Raw genomic sequence first — 22,432 nt, forward strand, 5'->3', positions numbered from 1 at the left:
TATATTTATATGTATATATTTTATATGAATAAATATTTATTTATAACCTGAACCCGTTGAAAAGGAGTTTGCCTTTGGGGTACACTCCTAACGACGTGTCTTTGCGAATCGCGAAAAAGGAGCATACCGATTTCCTCCTGTTGATAGCAATTCGCCACTAGGATGCCCACGTCTCCAACTCGTCCAGGTATTCTTGCAGTTGGTCAGTGGCTTGGTATACACAGCTGGCTTTGGAGTGGATTGCTATGTCGTCGGCGAACGTGGCGAGGTTGAAGCTATTGGGATGATCCAGTGTCGTCTGGTCCATCGTCGACATATCGGCGGTGTAAACAGTGTAGAGCCATGGAGCAAAGCTGCTGGATTTCCCTGACTCCAGATAACGTACCGTCGACTACAACAACAAATTTTCTATTTTTGGGGAGGCTGTGGTATACTATTTATCAAATAGAGAGGGGGGAAGCAACGTTTTTAGTTCGAAGCGAAGCTGTCAAGGATGAAGTCAACCACTCGGTAAAGCTGCTCCGGTGTTCCATGCCGACTAAGAATCAATTTTTGGTGTTGCTGTTGCTGTTGTAGAGGCGATCTTGTAGAGGCGGTTACAAGCAGTTTTTTTTTTTTTAACGCTTGTCTCGATGCAATGTTCTGCATCGCACCTCCCGCCCAAACGACCGAGGGGCGCAGTCGTGTAACGTACGCCACGAGTTGCAAAGTAAAAAAAAATAAAAAACGAATACAAACTACGAGTATATGCACAAATACAATTACAAATAAAAATAAGACTATCTACTAGCTAAATAGTTTAGAATAGAAGACTTCATACGAGGCAGAGAAGACTCAGAGCAGAATGTAATGCATGTTATAGTCATCACAGAGAACCCTCAACGGTTCATGCAAGGCATATTTAGTTGAGCAAAATTGACGCGATAAGGGTGTAAAATTACGTGTTAGTCTAGTAGAAATAGAGAAATTTAATTGGCTAGTCAACACAGAAGAGTCAATTTCACCAGTAATAAATATTTTGGATAAATATTACACCCAGCATGATTCTACGATTAGTTAAGGAAGGAAGGTTAATCATCAGAAGTCTGTTGGAGTATGACGGTAACCGCATTGTCCTATTGAGGGAAATAATTTTTTAATTTTGATGATCGATGTTGATAGAAGAGGGTTCAGGGGATCCTCTAGTCGGTATCTCCCGACTAGAGCCTCTTATTTGTTTTCGATTTATTCTTAAAAAACACATTTCATTATAGATTTTATCAAACAGATCAGGAAACTTGTTAAATGTACTTTGTATGCAGGAAAGTGAGGTGAAGTGAGTAGATTTAGTATTCTGCCAGTCGATCAGTCATACAAGAGTCTGAAGGTCTACTTGTGTGGTAAATTTGTTATTGTTATTTACCGTACAAAATCATATATCTATACAAACACATGGTACTAATACAGTTGATATTCATTAATCTTATTTTACAAGCATTATACACACACTGACAGCTATCGAAAAAATCTGTCAAACCTAAATTATTAAATTTGTTTTTCCATGAAATAGAGTGAGATGCAATGCCAATGCCACAAGTGCGACCGTACATTGAGAGCACTGGATAACTAGAAGCAAGTTCTGGGAAGGTTCTATTCTGGACAGAGGTTTATGGCGAATTAAATGTAGCTCGTGCTTGAATTATATGTTAATAACACAATGTTGGAAGTGGACAAAATGTTGGAAAAATGCGGCGATTTCAATCGACAGCAGCTAATCATGCTGCTTCTCTCTTCTCTGATCAATTTACTATCAGCCATGCATTTCGTATCATCCTCGATCATGAACACTGTGCCAAAGCATTGGTATGTAAAAGAGCCCTGCATCGAGTCAACCGAAACGCGTTCCGTATACCCGACTCAAATTTAATCGCTTTGATCCGTTTGGGTTACATAAAAAAATATGTGTCAGTCAACTCGGCCGAAAATTCGGCCCAACCAAAGAAATTAGCTCGATTCCATTAATGTCCTCGGCTTTGGTGAATCCAGTCTATTCAAACATTGCTTAGCTCAATAGTCTGTCGATTGAGTATTCAAGCCTGATTCATATAATTTAACCGACGCAGGGCTCTAGTATTTATAAGAATATTAATAACATGGCGTATACTTAGCGTCTATCAATAACACCCAGGTGTGCTGATGGGCTAGGCTCGGGGCCACCACCACCAAATATAGACGAATGCAAGCCATTCTACTCTAATTCAAGCAACTCTGGCACCTGCAATAAGTACCACTATGAGTCATACATGGGCTATCAGGGTTTTGTCAGCGAAATGAACTGGATATGTGATAAGGAATGGAAACTGAAACGGGCATACAACATTCAAATTGCGGGCTGCGTGTTAGGCAGTCTAGTTATGGGCTATTTGGCAGATAGACTGGGTCGGGTGCCCATTCTTGTTTTCGCCAATGTCATTACCGTATTGGGAAACTTTTTGACAATCTTTGGCGTGAATTTCGAACTGTTTTGTATGTTTCGATTTCTTAATGGTTTCGTCGTTAACAGCAACTTTTCGATTATTCGCATTCTTAGTGAGCAAAACAATCACAGCGTTAAAGAATGGTTAATTAATCGACAATCATTTCGCAGTTGTGGAATATATGCGTCCTTCTTTGCACACCGTTTGCCTGAACATCTGTTACGGTTTCTTTATCTATTTGGGCATGGTAATTACACCTTCAATAGCGATCCTTATGGGTAGTTGGCGTCGTTTCATTCTTCTCGATGCGCTGCCAATAATTGTGGTGCCATTTTTCTATTATTTTGTGCCGGAGAGCGTACAATGGCTGATCTCAAGGCAGAAATATGACCAGGCTATAGAGTCCCTGAGACGTGTGGCCAAGATTAATGGCCGCCAAATTGATGACAGCGTCTATGAGGAATTCATTGAGGACTGCAAATTAAGTCAGCAAAATACGAAGACCAACCCAAATCTACTGCACCTCTTCAAAACTCCCCGCCTACGCCGCACCTTTTTAATATTATTGTTTGAATTGTGAGTAGACATCTCATCGAATGAACTTTCTAATGTGCATCTGTTGTTTCTACGCCCTCATTCGCTTATCTACATAGCTTGGTACTTCCCTTCTTCAACATAATCGTCTCTTATCGTGTGAAAAGCCTTGGGATTTCGCCATTTGTAATGGCCGCACTGACTGTAACTCCTTTTCTGCCTGCCAGCTTGGCAGCAATTATCCTGCATGATCGCATCGGGCGCAAGGCATTGGCTTTTACAATATTGCTCCTCATATGCATTTGCATGTTGGTAACGGGCGTCGTCCTCTCATCCGCTGCTAATCGCTGTAAGTCTTGTATATTTTGTTGAATTTACTGAAGAACAGTTTCTAACAGTTAGACAAAGTATTGCGAACTAGTTTCTTTCACGCACGATGCATGAGCCAGTTTATTGTAATCGTATTATGTTAACGCCCACATATTGATAAGTCATCGGTGTACGATGTGGTAATATGTGCTTCTTTAAATACTGCAGTTTATTTCTTTGTCGTATAACAAGAGTACAATTATAATTTGCGCCATTTCCCAGTAATCGATTAAAATGAAAATCGAAAGCCTGTTTTTTGAGCAAATTTCGTTAGCTATAAGACCTATAGGCAACAAGTATCAAGTATTTTTAATTTTATAGGCATCCCCCCACCCCTAAATAATATAAATTAAGCAAAAACAGCAATTTGTACTGCCAACCAATTTAAGCCACAGTTTTAATGCAATTATCATTTCGAGAAGACACGATTATTCTACAGTACAATAAGATCTATTGTAGAAAATTTCCTCAAGATCGGTTAAGAAACACAGAAGTTATTAAAGAAAATGTGTTTTGGCTGCCCACGTGTCAGCGACAGCTACCGCAAATTTCATGAATTTCTGTATACATGCACCCACACACATTCATGCGCGTCTTTATTGAATTCTATCAACAGCATTGCAATTGCGATGGTATTGTATTCTGTGCTGTATGTATTGCTATTTTAGTTCGTTTTTTTTTTGCCGCTAAGAGTCAATTGGTGGTATTGCTGTTGAATAGAGGCGGCGGTAAGTAGTGTGGTCTACTACGGGTTCGAGTCATATTGAAGGAACTTGTTTTTATACCCTTGCAGAGGGTATTATAATTTTGTCGTGAAATGTGTAACGCATAGAAGGAGACATCTCCGACCCCATAAAGTATATATATTCTTGATCAGTATCAACAGCCGAGTTGATATAGCCATGTCCGTCTGTCCGTCTGTCTGTTTCTATGCGAACTAGTCTCTCAGTTTTAAAGCTATCTTTATGAAACTTTGCAGAATTCCCTCTTTCTGTTGCACGCAGCTCATATGTCAAAACCAGCTGGATCGGACCACTATATCATATAGCTGCCATAGGAACGATCGGTCGAAAAGTAGGTTCTTGTATGAAAAACATTTTTGTTTATAAAGTTATCTTTACTAAACTTTGTATTTATTAGTTTTACTACGCTCCCCATATATATGCAAAATCCTATTAAGATCGGGCAACTATATCATATAGCTGCCATAGGAACGATCGGTCGAAAATTAAGTTTTTGTATAGAAAATTTTTATGTTTTTCAAGATATCTTGACCAAACTCGGTACTTATTAGTTTTACTAAGCTCCCCATATATATGCAAAATTCTATTAAGATCGGGCAACTATATCATATAGCTGCCATAGGAACGATCGGTCGAAAATTATGCTGTTGTATGGAATTTTTTTTGTTTTTCAAGATATCTTGACCAAACTCGGTATTTATTAGTTTTACTAGGCTCCCCATATATATGCAAAATCCTATTAAGATCGGACCACTATATCATATAGCTGCCATAGGAAAGATCGGTGGAAAATTAATTTTTTGTATAGAAAATTTTTATGTGTTTCAAGATATCTTAACCAAACTCGGTATTTATTAGTTTTACTACGGTCCCCATATATATGCAAAATTCTATTAAGATCGGACAACTATATCATATAGCTGCCATAGGAACGATCAGTCGAAAATTATGCTGTTGTATGGAATTTTTTTTGTTTTTCAAGATATCTTGACCAAACTCGGCATTTATTAGTTTTACTATGCTCCCTCCACTTATGCAAAATCTTATTCACATCGGGCTACTATATCATATAGCTGCCATAGGAACGATCGGTCGAAAATTAAGTTGTATGGAAACCTGTTTTGTTTTTCAAGATATCTTAACCATACTCGGCATTAATTATTTTCCCTGTGCTTCTTAGATACGGGCAAAGCACTATGAGCATTTTGAAAAGGTTGGGTCTGCAAGGGTATTAAATCTTCGGTGTGCCGAAGATAGCACTTCTTTCTTGTTTTTTTTAAATTTATTTTTATTATCCCTAAAGCAAACGAGCACGTACCGCGACCTTCACGTGGTACTAGTAGAAGAGGGTTCAGGGTATTCTCTAGGCGGGAGCTCCCGAATCCTCTTAATTCATAATGATAATACAAAATTCATCCATATCGCTGGGTACTGATACCTAGGACATTACATAAGTTAAGCGGTGTGTAAGTAAAAACTAATATTTAAATATGGACTGATCACTTCTTGGGATTTCATGACAAATTTTAATACCTTCTACTTCTGGACAGTGAAAAAAATTAAAAACAAACAAATTTCTTAATTTTTTATTTAGTTTTGCTTACAATTCTTGACCACAATCAAAACTATGTCGACTTTCTGTATCCTCGCCCACAGCCCCCAGAGTACTGTTTACGTTTTATGTGATTGGGTTAGGTTTTAGCCAACTTGCATTTTTTTCAAATATGCAGTACACCTTGGAGCTTATTCCGACTTGTGTGCGTTGTCAGGCATTGGGTGCTCTCTATTCCATAAGCTATTCGTTTTTAATATGCAAGGGTTGCATTTTGAACATGCGTAACATTTTTTTCCCGCTGCCGGAAATCATTCTGGGCGTGCTCATTTTGCTGTGTGCCGGATTGTTCTTGCTGCTGCCGGAGACACTGAATCGCACGCTGCCCTGTTCACTGGAGGATGGCGAGAAGCTTGGCATTGACGAGCATTGGTACACATTTAGCTGCATGGAGAAGCGCAAGCAGCCGGTAAATAGACTCGCTCCGGCAATTTCTTTCTATACCAACTAATTTGTCCCCTCTTTTAGGAAGAGCTTGATAGCTCGTTGGCACCGCGAAATGGGATATAAGAAGGTAGGGTATTTCTATTCTATTCAAATTGCTTTTCTTGAAATTTTAAAAATCAGTGTTTCACCCATTTTCCTCATGGAAAATTCAATTCAACGCACTATTTTGAACTCCACGTCTCAAGTTATGTAGATACAAAATTACAAATTTTACTGGTGTATAAGTTAATGCTAGAAATAATCATTTTGCCCTCGTTTTCTATTGAAGAGAAGTAAAGTTCAGAAAACTTTGAAGTCTGTCGGACGAAGAGTTCGATTTATACAGACATTATTCAAATAGAAATCGGTTTCAAGTTTCAAGATACCTTTAAAACCGAGGCTCGGCTATATATCTACATAAGATACAGTCGACTTTAGATTATTGTTTATAGAATTCTATTTTTATTCAACTATCGTATAACAATATTAGCGTAAAAGAGCCACTCACTTTATAGCAATAAACTTAACTTGCTGCCCCCATGCCCCAAATATTCTTTTTTATCGTATAGATGGCCATTATATGTGTATATATATACATATTTATATATTTGATATTATATTACCATCATTTTTTGTCAGTATCTCGTTCCATTTCCAAAATAATGGATACAAATTGATATTGAGACTTGGTTTTCTAAGTAAAATTCGTGAGCTAGAGGACCTAGGCACACCAAATTTGGTATTTGGAATATTTAATTTTTGATATTCCCCCATTCCCCCACATATTGAAAATAATTAATTTTTAATGTTTGAGCCTTTTGATTTGGTTTATACATACATTTAAACGCCATGTTTATGCCCTCAAACTTTTATTAACATCGGACGAAAAACACAGGTTATTAAACATTGAATTTCCAATCCTGTTCAGCATCGGAACATTTTATCATATAGCTGCTATAGGAAAGATCGGTGAAATCGTATAATCTTATGAGGCAAAATATTCTGTAATCAAAGATCTAACAACAACCTCAGCATTATCACGCTGCACTATTCTCCATATCTGCAAAACGGAAACGTCTAGAAGGGCATTAAATTTTACTTTGTCATCTTTACTTTATTTTCGATTGAACCAGTTAAGTCTGCAACTCGAACATCTTGATCCAATATATATTTGAGTCGTTACTTGCTCGCCAAATATTTGTGCAAATATCCGAAACGCGTTTTATGAACCCATTAAAAATGGGTAAAAAGGGTATAATGTATTTGTGAAAATATATATAACATGTAGCATCTCCGACCCCATAAAGTATATATATTCTTGATCAGCATCAACAGCCATGTCCGTTCGTCCGTATATACGAATGCAAGGATCTCAGAATCTTGAAGAAAGAAGGTAGGTCCTCCAAGCTTTCGAGCAAATCTCGTAAATTATAAGAGCTGGAGACCATAAATTTGACAAGTACCTTCATAAATAGTATATATATTATATCTTTAATATTATAACTATTGCCACCCCTTCACCTACACTACATAGCTAATAAAGCAAGTTAATACACCAATTGGCACTACCCACCAATTTAAGCCACAATTTTAATGCAATTGTCAATTATCTGTATACATTTACACACACATTCACGCACGTCTTTATTGAATTCTATCAACAGCATTGCAATTGCGATTGTTGTCGATTCTTGATCATCTTAACCTAGATTTACAATAATGCGATTAACATACTTAACATTACTTTTTAAGTTTTATAATTATTTGATTTAGCTTTTCTTTATCTGAGTACCCGGTTTGGGAGATCGATGGAGTGGATCCTGCGAAGTCTCAGTCGCTTTCTACTTCAAAGCCTTCTCGCCAATATATTGGGTGGGCAGAAAGACGGGTGACCCACCAAGGGAACCTTTAGGTCTCTTGCTAAGGCCCGGTTACGTATGTACCAGGGATCGCTAGTACTTAGTCTGACCACCTTGGATTGAAAGATACTAATTTTCCTCCAATGCAATTTTTCTGCCGTGCCAAAGATTTTGTTTGCATAGCGCCAAACTGGGGCTAGTAGGGTTTTATACAGCAGCACCTTATTGCTCAGAGAAAGCTTGCTGAATTCTTTTAGGAGCCATGCTCTATTTTGTAGTTTTTGCCGCAGCGGTGACCGTCCTTATGGTCAAGGAGCTCGCCTTGGGGGCACACTCCTAACGACGTGTTTTTGCGGATCGCGAATGTGGAGCATACCGATTTCTGCCTGATGATAGCAATTCGCCACTTGGATGCCCACGTCTCAAACTCGTGCAGGTATTCTTGCAGCTGGCTTTGGAGAGGATTGCTATGTCGTCGGCGTACGTGGCGAGGTTGAAGCTATCGGGATGATCCAGTGTCGTCTGGTCCATCGTCGGCATGTCGGCTGTGTCAACAGTGTATAGCCATGGAGCAAAGCTGCTGGATTTCCCTGACTCCAGTTAACGTACCGTCGATTACCACAACAAATTTTCTATTTTTGAGGAGGCTGTGGTATACTATTTATCAAATAGAGAGGGGGGAAGCAACGTTTTTAGTTCGAAGCGAGGCTGTCAAGGATGAAGTCAACCACTCGGTAAAGCTGCTTCGGTGTTCCATGCCGACTAAGAATCAATTTTTGGTGTTGCTGTTGCTGTTGTAGAGGCGATCTTGTAGAGGCGGTTACAAGCAGTTTTTTTTTTTTTTTTAAACGCTTGCAATGTACTGCATCCACCTCCCGCCCAACCGACAGAGGGGCGCAGTCGTGTAACGTACGCCACGAGTTGCAAAGTAAAAAAATAAAAAACGAATACAAACTACGAGTATATGCACAAATACAATTACAAATAAAAATAAGACTATCTACTAGCTAAATAGTTTAGAATAGAAGACTTTATACGAGGCAGAGAAGACTCAGAGCAGAATGTAATGCATGTTATAGTCATCACAGAGAACCCTCAACGGTTCATGCAAGGCATAATTAGTTGAGCAAAATTGAAGCGATAAGGGTGTAAAATTACGTGTTAGTCTAGTAGAAATAGAGAAATTTAATTGGCTAGTCAACACAGAAGAGTCAATTTCACCAGTAATAAATATTTTGGATAAATATTACACCCAGCATGATTCTACGATTAGTTAAGGAAGGAAGGTTAATCATCAGAAGTCTGTTGGAGTATGACGGTAACCGCATTGTCCTATTGAGGGAAATAATTTTTTAATTTTGATGATCGATGTTGATAGAAGAGGGTTCAGGGGATCCTCTAGTCGGTATCTCCCGACTAGAGCCTCTTATTTGTTTTCGATTTATTCTTAAAAAACACATTTCATTATAGATTTTATCAAACAGATCAGGAAACTTGTTAAATGTACTTTGTATGCAGGAAAGTGAGATGAAGTGAGTAGATGGGTATTTTAGTATTCAGACAGTCGATCAGTCATACAAGAGTCTGAAGGTCTACTTGTGTGGTAAATTTGTTATTGTTATTTACCGTACAAAATCATATATCTATACAAACACATGGTACTAATACAGTTGATATTCATTAATCTTATTTTACAAGCATTATACACACACTGACAGCTATCGAAAAAATCTGTCAAACCTAAATTATTAAATTTGTTTTTCCATGAAATAGAGTGAGATGCAATGCCAATGCCACAAGTGCGACCGTACATTGAGAGCACTGGATAACTAGAAGCAAGTTCTGGGAAGGTTCTATTCTGGACAGAGGTTTATGGTGAATTAAATGTAGCTCGTGCTTGAATTATATGTTAATAACACAATGTTGGAAGTGGACAAAATGTTGGAAAAATGCGGCGATTTCAATCGACAGCAGCTAATCATGCTGCTTCTCGCTTCTCTGATCAATTTACTATCAGCCATGCATTTCGTATCACACTCGATCATGAACACTGTGCCAAAGCATTGGTATGTAAAAGAGCCCTGCATCGAGTCAACCGAAACGCGTTCCGTATACCCGACTCAAATTTAATCGCTTTGATCCGTTTGGGTTACATAAAAAAATATGTGTCAGTCAACTCGGCCGAAAATTCGGCCCAACCAAAGAAATTAGCTCGATTCCATTAATGTCCTCGGCTTTGGTGAATCCAGTCTATTCAAACATTGCTTAGCTCAATAGTCTGTCGATTGAGTATTCAAGCCTGATTCATATAATTTAACCGACGCAGGGCTCTAGTATTTATAAGAATATTAATAACATGGCGTATACTTAGCGTCTATCAATAACACCCAGGTGTGCTGATGGGCTAGGCTCGGGGCCACCACCACCAAATATAGACGAATGCAAGCCATTCTACTCTAATTCAAGCAACTCTGGCACCTGCAATAAGTACAACTATGAGTCATACATGGGCTATCAGGGTTTTGTCAGCGAAATGAACTGGATATGTGATAAGGAATGGAAACTGAAAATGGGAAACTACGTTGCAATTGCGGTCGGGTGCCCATTCTAGTTTTTGCTAATGTCATTACCATATTGGGGAACTTTTTGACAATCTTTGGCATTAGTCTGGAACTTTTCTGTATATTTCAATTTATTACCGGTTTCGTCATTAACAGCAACTTTTTGATTATTCGCTTTCTTAGTGAGCAAAACAATCCCAGCGTTAGAGAATGGTTAATTAATCGACAATCATTTCGCAGTTGTGGAATATATGCGTCCTTCTTTGCGCACCGTTTGCCTGAACATCTGTTACGGTTTCTTTATCTATTTGGGCCTGGTAATTTCACCTTGGATTGCGATCCTCACAGGTAGTTGGCGTCGTTTCATTCTTCTCGAAGCGCTGCCAATAATTGTGGTGCCGTTTTTCTATTATTTTGTGCCAGAGAGCGTTCAATGGCTGATCTCAAGGCAGAAATATGACAAGGCTATAGAGTCCCTGAGACGTGTGGCCAAGATTAATGGCCGCCAAATTGATGACAGCGTCTATGAGGAATTCATTGAGGACTGCAAATTAAGTCAGCAAAATACGAAGACCAACCCAAATCTGCTGCACCTCTTCAGAACGCCGCGCCTACGCCGCACCTTTTTAATATTGTTGTTTGAATTGTGAGTAGAAATCTAATCGAATGAAGAATGAATAATGTGCATAAATCTACTTTTTCTACGCCCTCATTCGCTCATATACATAGCTTGGTATTTCCCTTATACAATAATACTGTCAGTTATCATGTGAATCGACTTGGGATTTCGCCATTTGTAATGGCCTCACTGTCTGTAACTCCTCTTCTGCCTGCCAGCTTGGCAGCAATTATCCTGCAAGATCGCATCGGACGCAAGGCGTCGGCTTTTACAATACAGCTCCTCATGTGCATTTCCGTCTTGGTAACGGGCGTCGTCCTCTCACCCGCTACTAATCGCTGTAAGTCTTGTATATTTTATTGAATTTACTGAAGTACAGTTTCTAACAGTTAGACAAATTATTGCGAACTAGTATCTTTCACGCACGATGCATGAGGCAGTTTATTTTACTCGAACTAATTAGCATTTCATCGTTATTTTAACGGCCACATATCTATAAGTCATCGGTGTACGATGCCGTAATATATGCTTTTTTATATACTGCAGTTTATTTCAAATATTGCACGTGCTTAAAACTTCGTCGTAGTACAAAAGTACAATTTTTCTTTATTTATTGCACAAATTTTGATTTGTTATAAAGTCGCAACCACTACAAGTAATTATTACCGATTATCAACGCTACTTGTTTTAGGGTACAATATCTTTTCCTTTTTATACCCTGAACCCATTTAAAATGGGTAAAAGGCGTATAATGTATTTGTGCAAATGTATGTAACAGGCAGAAGGAAGCACCTCCATCCCAATATTTTATATATTTTCTTGATCAGCATCAATAGCCGAATCGATCTAGCCATTTCCGTCTGCCAGTACGCAAAGATATCAGGACCTATAGAATCCAGAGACATTTCGAATGAAAGTCCTTCTAGTGCCCGCGCAGTACGAGGTTGTTTCGGTGTGTAAGCAAAAACTAATATTTAAAGATGGAGTTTCATGACAAATTTTAATACCTTCTTCTAGACAATGAATAGGAAAACAATTTAAAAACAAACAAATTTTCTTTAATTTTTTATTTAATTTCGCTTACAATACTTGCCCACAATCAAAACTATGCCGACTTTCTCGCCCACAGCCCTCAGAGTTCTGTTTACGTTTTATGTTATTGGGGCCTTTTTTTGCTACCTTGCCTTCAACTTAAATACTCTGTACACCTTGGAGTTGATTCCAACATGTGTGCGTGGTCAGGCATTTGGTGCTCTCTCTACCGTAGGCCTTGCGAACTTATTGCACAACCCTTACATGAACATGCGTACAATCTTCTTGCCGCTGCCGGAAATCATTCTGGGCGTGCTCACTTTGCTGGGTGCCGGATTGTTCTTACTGCTGCCGGAGACACTGAATCGCACGCTGCCCGGTTCACTGGAGGATGGCGAGCAGCTTGGCATTGACGAGCATTGGTACACATTTAGGTGCATGGAGAAGCGAAAGGAGCCGGTAAATGGTCTCGCTCCGGCAATTTCTTTCTATACCAACTAATTTGTCCCCTCTTTTAGGAAGAGCTTGATAGCTCGTTGGCACCACGAAATGAAATGTAAGAAGGTATTCTATTCAAATTGCTATTCTTTAAATTTTAAATATCAATGTTCCACCCATTTTTCCCCCGTGGAAAACTCAAACCTAGTCGCACTATTTTGAATTCCACGTCTCAAGTTATGAAGATACAAAATTACAAATTTTAATGGTGTATAAGTAAATGCCAAAAATAATGCTTTTGCCCTCGTTTTCTATTGAAGAGAAATAAATTTAGAAAACTGAAGTTAGTCAGTCGAACAAATAGTTCGATTTATAGACATTAATTAAATAGAAATCGGTTTCAAGTTTCAAGATACCTTTAAAACTGAGGTTCGGCTATATATCTATCTAAGACACAGTCGACTTTAGATTATTGTTTATAGAATTCTATTTTTATTCAACTATCGCATGACAATATTAGCGTAAAAGAGCTATTCACTTTATAGCATTAAACTTAACTTTGTGATAACTGTGTTAGGTAAAAATTTTATGGTTGACCATATGTTCTAATTGTTTGCTAGGTATACCTATACCATCATCATCTCTATTTAAGGGCTGAAAGCTAAAATTTGTACTGTAGCTACCTTATGTGAAGTAGGTTAAGACGGGGTTTCCGGGAATTCATCCCGCAAGTGCAGAAAAATCGCGAAAAACGTTTGTATGACACTTGTTATACCCTGAACCCATTGAAAATGGGTCAAAAGGGTATTATGTTTTTGAGCACATGAATGGCAAAAAGCAAGCATCTCCGACCCCATAAAGTATATATATTTCTAAATCAGCATCAACAGCCGAGTCGATCTAGCTATGTCCGTGTGTTTGTCCTTCCGTATGACCGCAAGGATTTCAGAACCCATAAGAGCTAGAGACATGAAATTTGTAACATAGGTTCTCCTAGTGCCCGCGCAGTAAGAAATTGCTTCCGATTATCTAAAACTTGCATCGTTTCCATTCAATCGATAATAATCGATACCGAAAAACTTGCGTCGTTTCCATTCAATCGATAATAGTCAATAGAGAAAACCTTTTTTTGACCCTTTTTCGTAAATTAAAAGAGCTGGAGACCATAAATGTTACACGTACCTTCTTTCATACATATTATATTATATTATACTAGCGGGTATAACCCGGCCTTGCCCGTGGCACGTATGTTATAAAATCAAAAAAGCTTTGAAAATGATTTTAAAACTGATCGGAATCAAACAACTTTTATGCAAATCGGAAAACTCTTAAAACTCACCAAAAAAATCTTTGAAATGCATTTTCCACCGAAGGAGTTTAGATTTTGCAAAAAGTGTGAAACACGTCTCAAATGATTTTTCGTATAGATCTTTGGAAATAAATTTGAACACAAAACGTCATCCACCAAATCTTCGACCCCCATTTGCACCAAGGAGGACCGGATTTTTCGAAAAGTGTGAAACACCCCTTAAATGAATTTGAACAAAGATCTTTGAAAATGAGTTTGGGGCCGATCGGATGGTAAACAAAAAACTTTCATACAACCGTGTTCCGCCAATTTACCACTGTTACGGGTGGAATTTCCCAAATCGCTGTTAAGTTCTTATGTAGAGCTTTGAAAATAATTTTGAAGCAAATCGGACACAACTTAAAACTTCGCCCAAAAAATCTTTAAATCGCATTCCCCCCGAAGAAGTTTGAATTCTGCGAAAAGTGCGAAACACGTATCAAATGATTTTTCATATAGATCACTGGAAATGAATTTGAGCGCGAAACGTCACCCACCAAATCTGTGACCTCCATTTCCACCAAGGAGGAATGGGTTTTCCGAAAAGTGCGAAACACCCCTCAAATGAATTTGAACAAAGATCTTTGAAAATAAGTTTGGGGCCGATCGGATGGTAAACAAAAAAGTTACATACAAACGTTTTTCGCGATTTTTGCACACTTGCGAGTGGAATTTCCCGAAACCCCGTCTTAACGTGCACCTACATCACATAAGGTAACTACAGTGAAAATTTCAGCTTCCTAGCTCTTACGGTTTGGGCTGTGCGTTGATCACCAATCAGTCAGTCAGTCAGTCAGTCAGTCAGGACAAACAGTTTTATATATAGAGATATCTTTCATTTTATAACTATCGCCACACCTTCACTACATAGCTAATAAATCAAGTTAATACACCATTTGGCACTACCCACCGATTTGAACAACAAAAATTGTTGCAAAAAATTAATGCAATTGTCAATTGTCCGAAAATACGAATATTGTATAGCATAATAAGATCTACTGCTGAAAATTTACTAAAAATCGGTTAAGAACACAAAAGTTTTTAAAGAACCCGTGTTTTGGCTGGCCACATGTTAGCGGCTGCAATCGAAAATACAAGAATTTCTGTAAAGGAAGGACGGGTCATGTAGCTGGTGGACTGCTGTCGTAGAAGGTCACCCACCAAGGGAACCTTTAGGTCCCCGTTTACGTATTTACCAGGGATCCCATGTAATTAGTCTGACCACCTTGGATTGAAAGGCACTGCCATGCCAAAGATTTGGTTTGCATAGCTCCAAACTTGGGCTAGTAGGGTTTTATCCAGCAGCACCTTATTGCTCAGAGAAAGATTGCTGCTTTCTTTTAGGAGTCATGCCATATTTTTTAGTTTTTGTTGTGATATGTTTGCTCCAAGTGTGCCTGCGATCAAAGTGGACTCCAAGGTAGCGATGATCGTCTTTATGCTCAAGGAGTTCGCCTTGGGGGCACACTCCTAATTACGTGTCTCGCGAATGTGGAGCATACCGATTTCTGCCTCTTGATAGCAATTCGCCACTTGGATGCCCACGTCTAAAACTCGTGCAGATATTCTTGCAGTTGGTCAGTGGCCTGGTATACACGGGGTATAATCAACACCTCTAGTATTCTGAAAGTCGATCAGTTATACCAGAGTCTGAAGGTCTACTTGTGTGGTAAATTTGTTATTGTTATTTACCGTACAAAATCATATATATATACAAATAGATAGTACTAACACAGTTGATATTCATTAATCTTATTTTACAAGCATTATACACACACTGACAATTACCTGAAAAAGCTGTCAAACCTAAATTATTAAATTTGTTTTTTCATGAAATAGTGCAGCGGTACATTGAGAGCACTGGCTAACTAGAAGCGAGTTCTGGGAAGGTTCTATTCTGGACAGAGGTTTATGGTGAATTGAATCTAGCACGTGCTTGAATTATATGTAAATAACACAATGTTGGAAGTGGACAAAATGTTGGAAAAATGCGGCGATTTCAATCGGCAGCAGATAATCATGCTGCTTCTCTCTTCTCTGATCAATTTACTATCGGCCATGCATATCGTATCGCACTGGATAATGAATATTGTACCAAAGCATTGGTATGTAATAGAGCCCTGCATCGGGTCAGCCGAAACGCGTTCCGTATACCCGACTCAAATTAAATCGCCTTGATCCGTTATGTGTCAGTCAACTCGGCCGAAAATTCGGCTCAACCAAAGAAATTAGCTCGATTCCAATTTCATTCACGTGATGCACTAATGTCTTCGGCTTTGGTGAATCCAGTCTATTGGAACATTGCTAAGCTCAATAGTCGAAACATTAAGTCTGTCGATAGAGTTCCGAGCCTGATTCATATAATTTAACCGATGCAGGGCTCTAGTATTTATAAGAATATTAATAACATGGCGTATACTTAGCGTCTGTCAATAACACCCAGGTGTGCTGATGGGCTAGACTCGGGGCCACCACCACCAAATGTAGACAAATGCAAGCCATTCTACTCTAATTCAAGCAACTCTGGCACCTGCAATAAGTACCACTATGAGTCATACATGGGCTATCAGGGTTTTGTCAGCGAAATGAACTGGATATGTGATGAAAAGTGGAAACTTAAGAAGGGAGACACCATGTTCTATACGGGCAACATCATAGGCACTCTACTTATGGGCTATTTGGCAGATAGACTGGGTCGGGTGCCCATTCTTGTTTTCGCCAATGTCATTACCATATTGGGAAACTTTTTGACTATCTTTGGCATGAATCTGGAAGTTTTTTATATATTTAGATTTCTTATGGGTTTCGTCGTTAACAGCAACTTTTTGATTATTCGCATTCTAAGTGAGCAAAACCACAGCGTTAGAGAATGGTTAATTAATCGACAATCATCGCAGTTCTGGAATATATGCGTCCTTCTTTGCGCACCGTTTGCCTGAACATCTCTTACGGTTTCTTTAGCTGTTTGGGCCTGGTAATTACACCTTGGATTGCGATCCTCACAGGTAGTTGGCGTCGTTTCATGCTTCTCGACGCGCTGCCAATAATTGTGGTGCCGTTTTTCTATTATTTTGTGCCGGAGAGCGTACAATGGCTGATTTCAAGGCAGAAATATGACAAGGCTATAGAGTCCCTGAGACGTGTGGCCAAGATGAATGGCCGCCAAATTAATGACAGCGAATTTGAAGAATTCATTGAGGACTGCAAATTAAGTCAGCAAAATACGAAGACCAACCCAAATCTGCTGCACCTCTTCAGAACGCCGCGCCTACGCCGCACCTTTCTTATAATAATTTTTGAATTGTGAGTAGAAATCTCAAACTTGCTAATGTGCATCAATCTGTTGTTTCTACGCCCTCATTCGCTTATCTACATAGCTTGGTATTTCCCTTCTACGCCAATGTCGTCGCTCATTATATGGATATCCCTGGGATTTCGCCATTTGTAAGGTTCTCACAGGCTGCAATTCGTAATCTGCCTGCTAGCTTGGCAGCAATTATCTTGCAAGATCGCATCGGACGCAAGGCGTCGGCTTTTACAATATTGCTCCTCATGTGCATTTTCATCATGGTAACGGGCGTCGTCCTCTCACCCGCTGCTAAACGCTGTAAGACTTGCATATTTTGTTGAAATTACTAAGTTGTTTGTGCTGAAGAACAGTTTCCAATAGTTTGACAAGTATTGCGAACTAGTTTCTTTCACACATGATGCATGAGTCAGTTTATTGTAATTGTATTAATTAGCATTTCGTCGTTAGATTAACGGCTACATATCGATCGGTGCTTCTTTATATACTGCAGTTTATTTCTAATATTCTAATTACAACTTTGTCGTAGCACAAGAGTACAATTATTATTTGCCACGTTTTTCAGTAATCAATCAAAATAAAAATCGAAAGCCTGTTTTTTGTTCTACAGCACAATAAGATCTACTGTAGAAAATTTCATCAAGATCGGTTAAGAAACACAGAAGTTATTAAAGAAAATGTGTTTTGGCTGCCCACGTGTCAGCGACAGCTAGCGCAAATTGCTAGCATTTATGCATACATGCACACACACACATGCGCATCTTTATTGAATTCTATTGCTATTGTATTCTGTGCAGTGTGTATGTGTTGCTTTATTTAATTCGTTTTTTCTCGCTAAGAGTCAATTAATGGTATGGATGTTTAGTAGAGGCGGTGGTAAGTAGTGTGCTCTATTACGGGTTCGAGTCTTATATTAAAGGAGCTAGTTTTTTTTTTAATTTGTATTACTGCTAGAGCAAACGAGCACTTAGTGTGAGCTCCATTTGGTGTTGCTATAGCCCTTCAGGGTATTCTCTAGGCGGGAGCTCCCGACTAGATCCTCTTCTTTGTTTTATATTGATAATATAAAATCAATGCATACCGCTGGGTAAGATTTACTTAGGACATTGCAAAAGTTTTTGGTGTGTAAGTAAAAATTAATATTTAGTAGAGTAATATAGGAAAACAATTTAAAAACAAATAAATTTTCTTCAATTTTTTATTTCATTTCGCTTACAATACTTGCCCACAATCAAAACCTTGCCCACTTTCTGTATTCTCACCCACAGCCCCCAGAGTACTGTTTACGTTTTATATTATTGGGGGCATTTTTTACAAACTTGGCGTCAACTCAAATATTCAGTACAACTTGGAGCTAATTCCAACATGTGTGCGTGGTCAGGCATTGGGTGCTATTTCTACCATAAGCTTTGCGGGCATCTTATACAGCGATTTCGCGAACATGCGTAAAATCTTCTTTCTGCTGCCGGAAATCATTCTGGGCGTGCTCACTTTGCTGGTTGCCGGATTGTTGTTACTGCTGCCGGAGACACTGAATCGCACGCTGCCCTGTTCACTGGAGGATGGCGAGCAGCTTGGCATTGACGAGCATTGGTACACATTTAGCTGCATGGAGAAGCGCAAGCAGCCGGTAAATAGACTCGCTCCGGCAATTTCTTTCTAAACCAACTAATTTGGGCCCTTTTTTAGGAAGAGCTTGATAGCTCGCTGGCACCGCGAAATGGGATATAAGAAGGTAGGGTATTTCTATTCTATTCAAATTGCTTTTCTTGAAATTTTAAAAATCAGTGTTTCACCCATTTTCCTCATGGAAAATTCAATTCAACGCACTATTTTGAACTCCACGTCTCAAGTTATGTAGATACAAATTACAAATTTTACTGGTGTATAAGTTATGCTAGAAATAATCATTTTGCCCTCGTTTTCTATTGAAGAGAAGTAAATTTAGAAAACTTTGAAGTCCGTCGAACGAAGAGTTCGATTTATACAGACATTAATCAAATAGAAATCGGTTTCAAGTTTCAAGATACCTTTAAAACCGAGGCTCGGCTATATATCTACATAAGATACAGTCGACTTTAGATTATTGTTTATAGAATTCTATTTTTATTCAATTATCGCATAACAATATTAGCGTAAAAGAGCCACTCACTTTATAGCAATAAACTTAACTTTGTGAGTAAAAAATTTTATGCTTGCTGCCACCATGCCCCAAATATTCTTATTTATCGTTAGGTATATCTATGATGATGGTCATTATATGTGTATATATATACTTATTTATATATTTATATATATTACCATCATTTTTTGTCAGTATCTCGTTCGATTTCCAAAATAATGGATACAAATTGATATTGAGACTTGGTTTTCTAAGTAAAATTCGTGAGCTATAGGACCTAGGCACACCAAATTTGGTAGTTGGAATATTTATTTTTTTTATATTCCCCTATTCCCCCACATATTGAAAATAATAAATTTATAATATTAGAGCCTTTTGATTTGATTTATACAAACATTTTAACGCCATGTTTATGCCATCAAACTTAACATCGGGCAAAAAACAGAGGTTATTCAACATTAAATTTCCAATACTGTTCAACATCGGACCACATCATATAGCTGCTATAGGAAAGATCGGTTGAGTAGTAGGTTCATATAAGGCAAAATATTCTGTATTCAAAGATATTTCAACAAAGTAAGCATTTTTGAGCTGCTCCGTTTTCAAATATCTGCAAAAAGGAAATATCAACAAGGGTATGAAAAACTAAAATGATTTTCTCAACATAAGAACTTAATGAATACGTGTTTCAGCGATTTGAGAAATTTCCCCCGCAACAGTTGTAAACTAGCAGAAAAGGGTTGGGGTATTCCCGCTATTATCCTATATAGACATAGTTCAAAATTTCCCACCCCATAACTCGGTCGCAGTTCATCAGATTTGCACGAGGTTTGGCTCTTTGTTCATGGTTTGACCTCTAGATCAATTTGGCATCTAAATCTGACAACAATTTTCTTGGTCAAAATTCATGTGAAAATGGTACCGTCAAATATCCTTTATAGACATAGGTCACAATTTCTCACCCCCATAACTCCGTCAAATTTCTCCAGATTTGTAAGAAAATCTAAATTTCCTACCCCGTAACTCGGTCAAAACTCAACCGATTTTCACGAGGTTTGGTTTTTTGCTCATTGCTTGGGCTCTAGATCAACTTGGCATATAATTCTGGCAACATTATCCTATATATATAGAATCATATATGTAGAACGGATCTAGGATGTTTGTAACGGTATTTTCAAGCTGGGCTGACAACGAGCGTATCTCATAGTCGGGCATTCCTCACTAGAGCGCCCGTCGTCTGTTTAGTTCAGGTTTCACTTTCCTGGCACTCGCAAAGCCCACGCACATTACCTTTGCCTGGAAGACTTACAGTAAGTTGGCCAAGAGGACGAGGCCATTTCTCTGTTTCGGACATGTGCAAAACGGGCATTTAATGTCCTCTGAGTGCGCGTAGCTGCTTGAAAAGCCTTTGTTAGCGCTCGTCAAAGGCACACGCATTAAAGCTATGCTTAAGGGTATAGGAAAGGGGGGGATCGGTGGTGCCCCCCGCAGCAAAGTAACCCGCTTCCCGCTCTGGCGTTGTCTGCGTCTACTAACCCATTTGTTAAATGTAGTGTAATGGTTTGTTACGAGTTGCGTTTAGTTAAGTTTTCGCAGTTTCATAGTTTTCGAGTTTTAGGCAACATTTGCACTAATGACTGCACACGCTCTTTGCATAAACATGCTGGAGATATACTAAACTGAACACGAATGAATGAAATACACTTGTAGCTAAAATTTAATCATTTCACACATTTCGAAGAGCGTAAAAAAATGTCACACACAAGAACAAAGTCAAGATTTCAGCGCGCGCGTGTTGAATGTGTTGCAAGCACATAAAATGAGTTTTTTTTTTCTATTTTTATTTTGCAGAACTAAACACATTTTCAATGCCCCAAGTGTATGAGTGTGTGTGTGTGTATGTGTTGGTTTGTTGGTGAAAAATATATATATAAAGAAATAAAAAGAAATTCGCACGCAACTGTCAATGGCTGCGTACTTATTTGCAAGCGCCAACATCTTGTGAACCCTCCGCCCACCCTTCAGCATAGGAAGAAGAAGAAAAAAAGATCCCTCCATCCTAGCCCACCCGAAATGTGCTATCCCCAGTGACAACGTCTGCTTGACTGTTGGGTCTTGGGTAATATTTTATGCAAATTGCAAGTTAAGTGTGAAAATAGTAGTGATTGGTTTAATTCAGCATTGCCAACCAAATGCTCATAGATGAGACTGGCGGCGGCGGCGGCAAAAGAAAAAAGGAAGCTGGAAAACTGCAGAAACAGCAGAAAATCAGCAGAGCTGGGAATTCCAAATACTAAAATGACAATTTCCAAACGAAGCACCGAAGCGGCAGCAAAGAAAAACAGACAAACCAATCCCGCAAAGAAGTGCAACGAATTTCGAATACCCTAACGAAAAAGGCAACTAACTAACTATCCAGGAACTTGCTTGAATATTCAATGAAAATTGCTAACAGTTAACTTAAGAGACAGCATATAATTCGAATAAGGAATTCTACAGACAAATAAATGCAAGTACGTATGATATGTTTATATTATTGTTTTAAAGATGTAAGTGATCTAATCATGCTGGTCAATTAGTAATTTAATCATCATAGTTATAGTACTTTCTCAGGTGAAGCAATAATTGATGTGGAAAGTTTGTAACTTAATTTATAATCACACATAATAATATTTTTGCAAATGCATGAACAGACAATATTAAGTCTAACTTATCTTAATTCAGGAAAGAAGAAATTTTCTAATTTAATTGAGATCATTAAATGCAATCTATTTATGATTGATTATCAGGTATCCCCCTTTGTAAACCTACTGCCCAATCCCAATAAAATCATAATATATGTATATCAAATTTTCTAGAATCTACAGTTATAATATTTTTGAAACTAGCTGCTGCATATCTAGAAAAGATAGACCACAAAAAATAAAAGTATCTTCCAGTCTAGAAGCTGATGATAGAGTTTAGTGCACAAGGGCATCAAAAGGCAGACATACAAATGCACTGCAG

The 22,432-nt window shown here is 38.4% G+C and overlaps 3 protein-coding genes across 11 annotated transcripts; all 3 read left to right on the forward strand.

The window, feature by feature from the left end:
* The first annotated feature begins 1,450 nt into the window (after positions 1-1,450).
* On the forward strand, positions 1,451-15,976 carry LOC135436083 (solute carrier family 22 member 3-like). 4 transcript variants are annotated; one of them, XM_064693513.1, is made up of 7 exons: positions 1,456-1,842; positions 2,168-2,568; positions 10,801-11,206; positions 11,290-11,519; positions 12,309-12,670; positions 12,730-12,767; positions 15,837-15,976. In XM_064693513.1, exons 1-7 carry the CDS (start codon positions 1,697-1,699, stop codon positions 15,850-15,852), a joined length of 1,599 nt encoding a protein of 532 aa, XP_064549583.1. In that variant the 5' UTR covers positions 1,456-1,696; the 3' UTR covers positions 15,853-15,976. The 4 variants fall into 4 exon arrangements, with proteins under 4 accessions (XP_064549587.1, XP_064549586.1, XP_064549583.1 ...); XM_064693514.1 differs by having other exon boundaries at positions 12,730-12,775; positions 15,837-15,928; XM_064693516.1 differs by lacking the exons at positions 12,309-12,670; positions 12,730-12,767; positions 15,837-15,976 and adding an exon at positions 12,007-12,103 and having other exon boundaries at positions 1,455-1,842.
* On the forward strand, positions 3,116-6,995 carry LOC135436086 (solute carrier family 22 member 16-like). 2 transcript variants are annotated; one of them, XM_064693528.1, is made up of 4 exons: positions 3,116-3,339; positions 5,759-6,123; positions 6,183-6,228; positions 6,282-6,995. In XM_064693528.1, the coding sequence occupies exons 1-3, from the start codon at positions 3,180-3,182 to the stop codon at positions 6,222-6,224; spliced, it is 567 nt and encodes a 188-aa protein (XP_064549598.1). In that variant the 5' UTR covers positions 3,116-3,179; the 3' UTR covers positions 6,225-6,228; positions 6,282-6,995. The 2 variants fall into 2 exon arrangements, with proteins under 2 accessions (XP_064549598.1, XP_064549597.1); XM_064693527.1 differs by having other exon boundaries at positions 6,347-6,995.
* On the forward strand, positions 15,957-21,824 carry LOC135436084 (solute carrier family 22 member 3-like). 5 transcript variants are annotated; one of them, XR_010437473.1, is made up of 8 exons: positions 15,957-16,102; positions 16,441-16,841; positions 16,895-17,300; positions 17,375-17,604; positions 18,573-18,934; positions 18,994-19,039; positions 21,278-21,545; positions 21,606-21,824. XR_010437473.1 is itself a non-coding variant. In XM_064693518.1 (7 exons), exons 1-6 carry the CDS (start codon positions 15,957-15,959, stop codon positions 19,033-19,035), a joined length of 1,587 nt encoding a protein of 528 aa, XP_064549588.1. In that variant the 3' UTR covers positions 19,036-19,039; positions 21,278-21,824. The 5 variants fall into 5 exon arrangements, 4 of the variants coding, with proteins under 4 accessions (XP_064549588.1, XP_064549589.1, XP_064549591.1 ...); XM_064693518.1 differs by having other exon boundaries at positions 21,278-21,824; XM_064693519.1 differs by lacking the exons at positions 21,278-21,545; positions 21,606-21,824 and adding an exon at positions 19,093-19,107.
* The last annotated feature ends 608 nt before the right edge of the window (positions 21,825-22,432 follow it).

Source organism: Drosophila montana, unplaced genomic scaffold (genome assembly GCF_035044405.1).
Source record: "Drosophila montana isolate Dmon_TW-CO22-7 unplaced genomic scaffold, ASM3504440v1 contig_3733_1, whole genome shotgun sequence".
In the NCBI taxonomy this organism is placed as follows: Eukaryota; Metazoa; Arthropoda; class Insecta; order Diptera; family Drosophilidae; genus Drosophila; species Drosophila montana.

Excerpts from the sequence above, each read along its gene's own strand:
- LOC135436083 (XM_064693513.1), top strand. The coding sequence starts at position 1,697 with ATGTTGGAAGTGGACAAAATGTTGGAAAAATGCGGCGATTTCAATCGA. Across the intron at positions 11,207-11,289 it reads TTAATATTGTTGTTTGAATT|CTTGGTATTTCCCTTATACA; the intron begins GTGAGTAGAAAT and ends TCATATACATAG. Across the intron at positions 11,520-12,308 it reads CTCACCCGCTACTAATCGCT|CCCTCAGAGTTCTGTTTACG; the intron begins GTAAGTCTTGTA and ends TCTCGCCCACAG.
- LOC135436086 (XM_064693528.1), top strand. The coding sequence starts at position 3,180 with ATGGCCGCACTGACTGTAACTCCTTTTCTGCCTGCCAGCTTGGCAGCA. Across the intron at positions 3,340-5,758 it reads CTCATCCGCTGCTAATCGCT|CCCCCAGAGTACTGTTTACG; the intron begins GTAAGTCTTGTA and ends CCTCGCCCACAG. Across the intron at positions 6,124-6,182 it reads TGGAGAAGCGCAAGCAGCCG|GAAGAGCTTGATAGCTCGTT; the intron begins GTAAATAGACTC and ends CCCCTCTTTTAG.
- LOC135436084 (XM_064693518.1), top strand. The coding sequence starts at position 15,957 with ATGTTGGAAGTGGACAAAATGTTGGAAAAATGCGGCGATTTCAATCGG. Across the intron at positions 16,842-16,894 it reads TTTGATTATTCGCATTCTAA|TTCTGGAATATATGCGTCCT; the intron begins GTGAGCAAAACC and ends CAATCATCGCAG. Across the intron at positions 17,301-17,374 it reads CTTATAATAATTTTTGAATT|CTTGGTATTTCCCTTCTACG; the intron begins GTGAGTAGAAAT and ends TTATCTACATAG.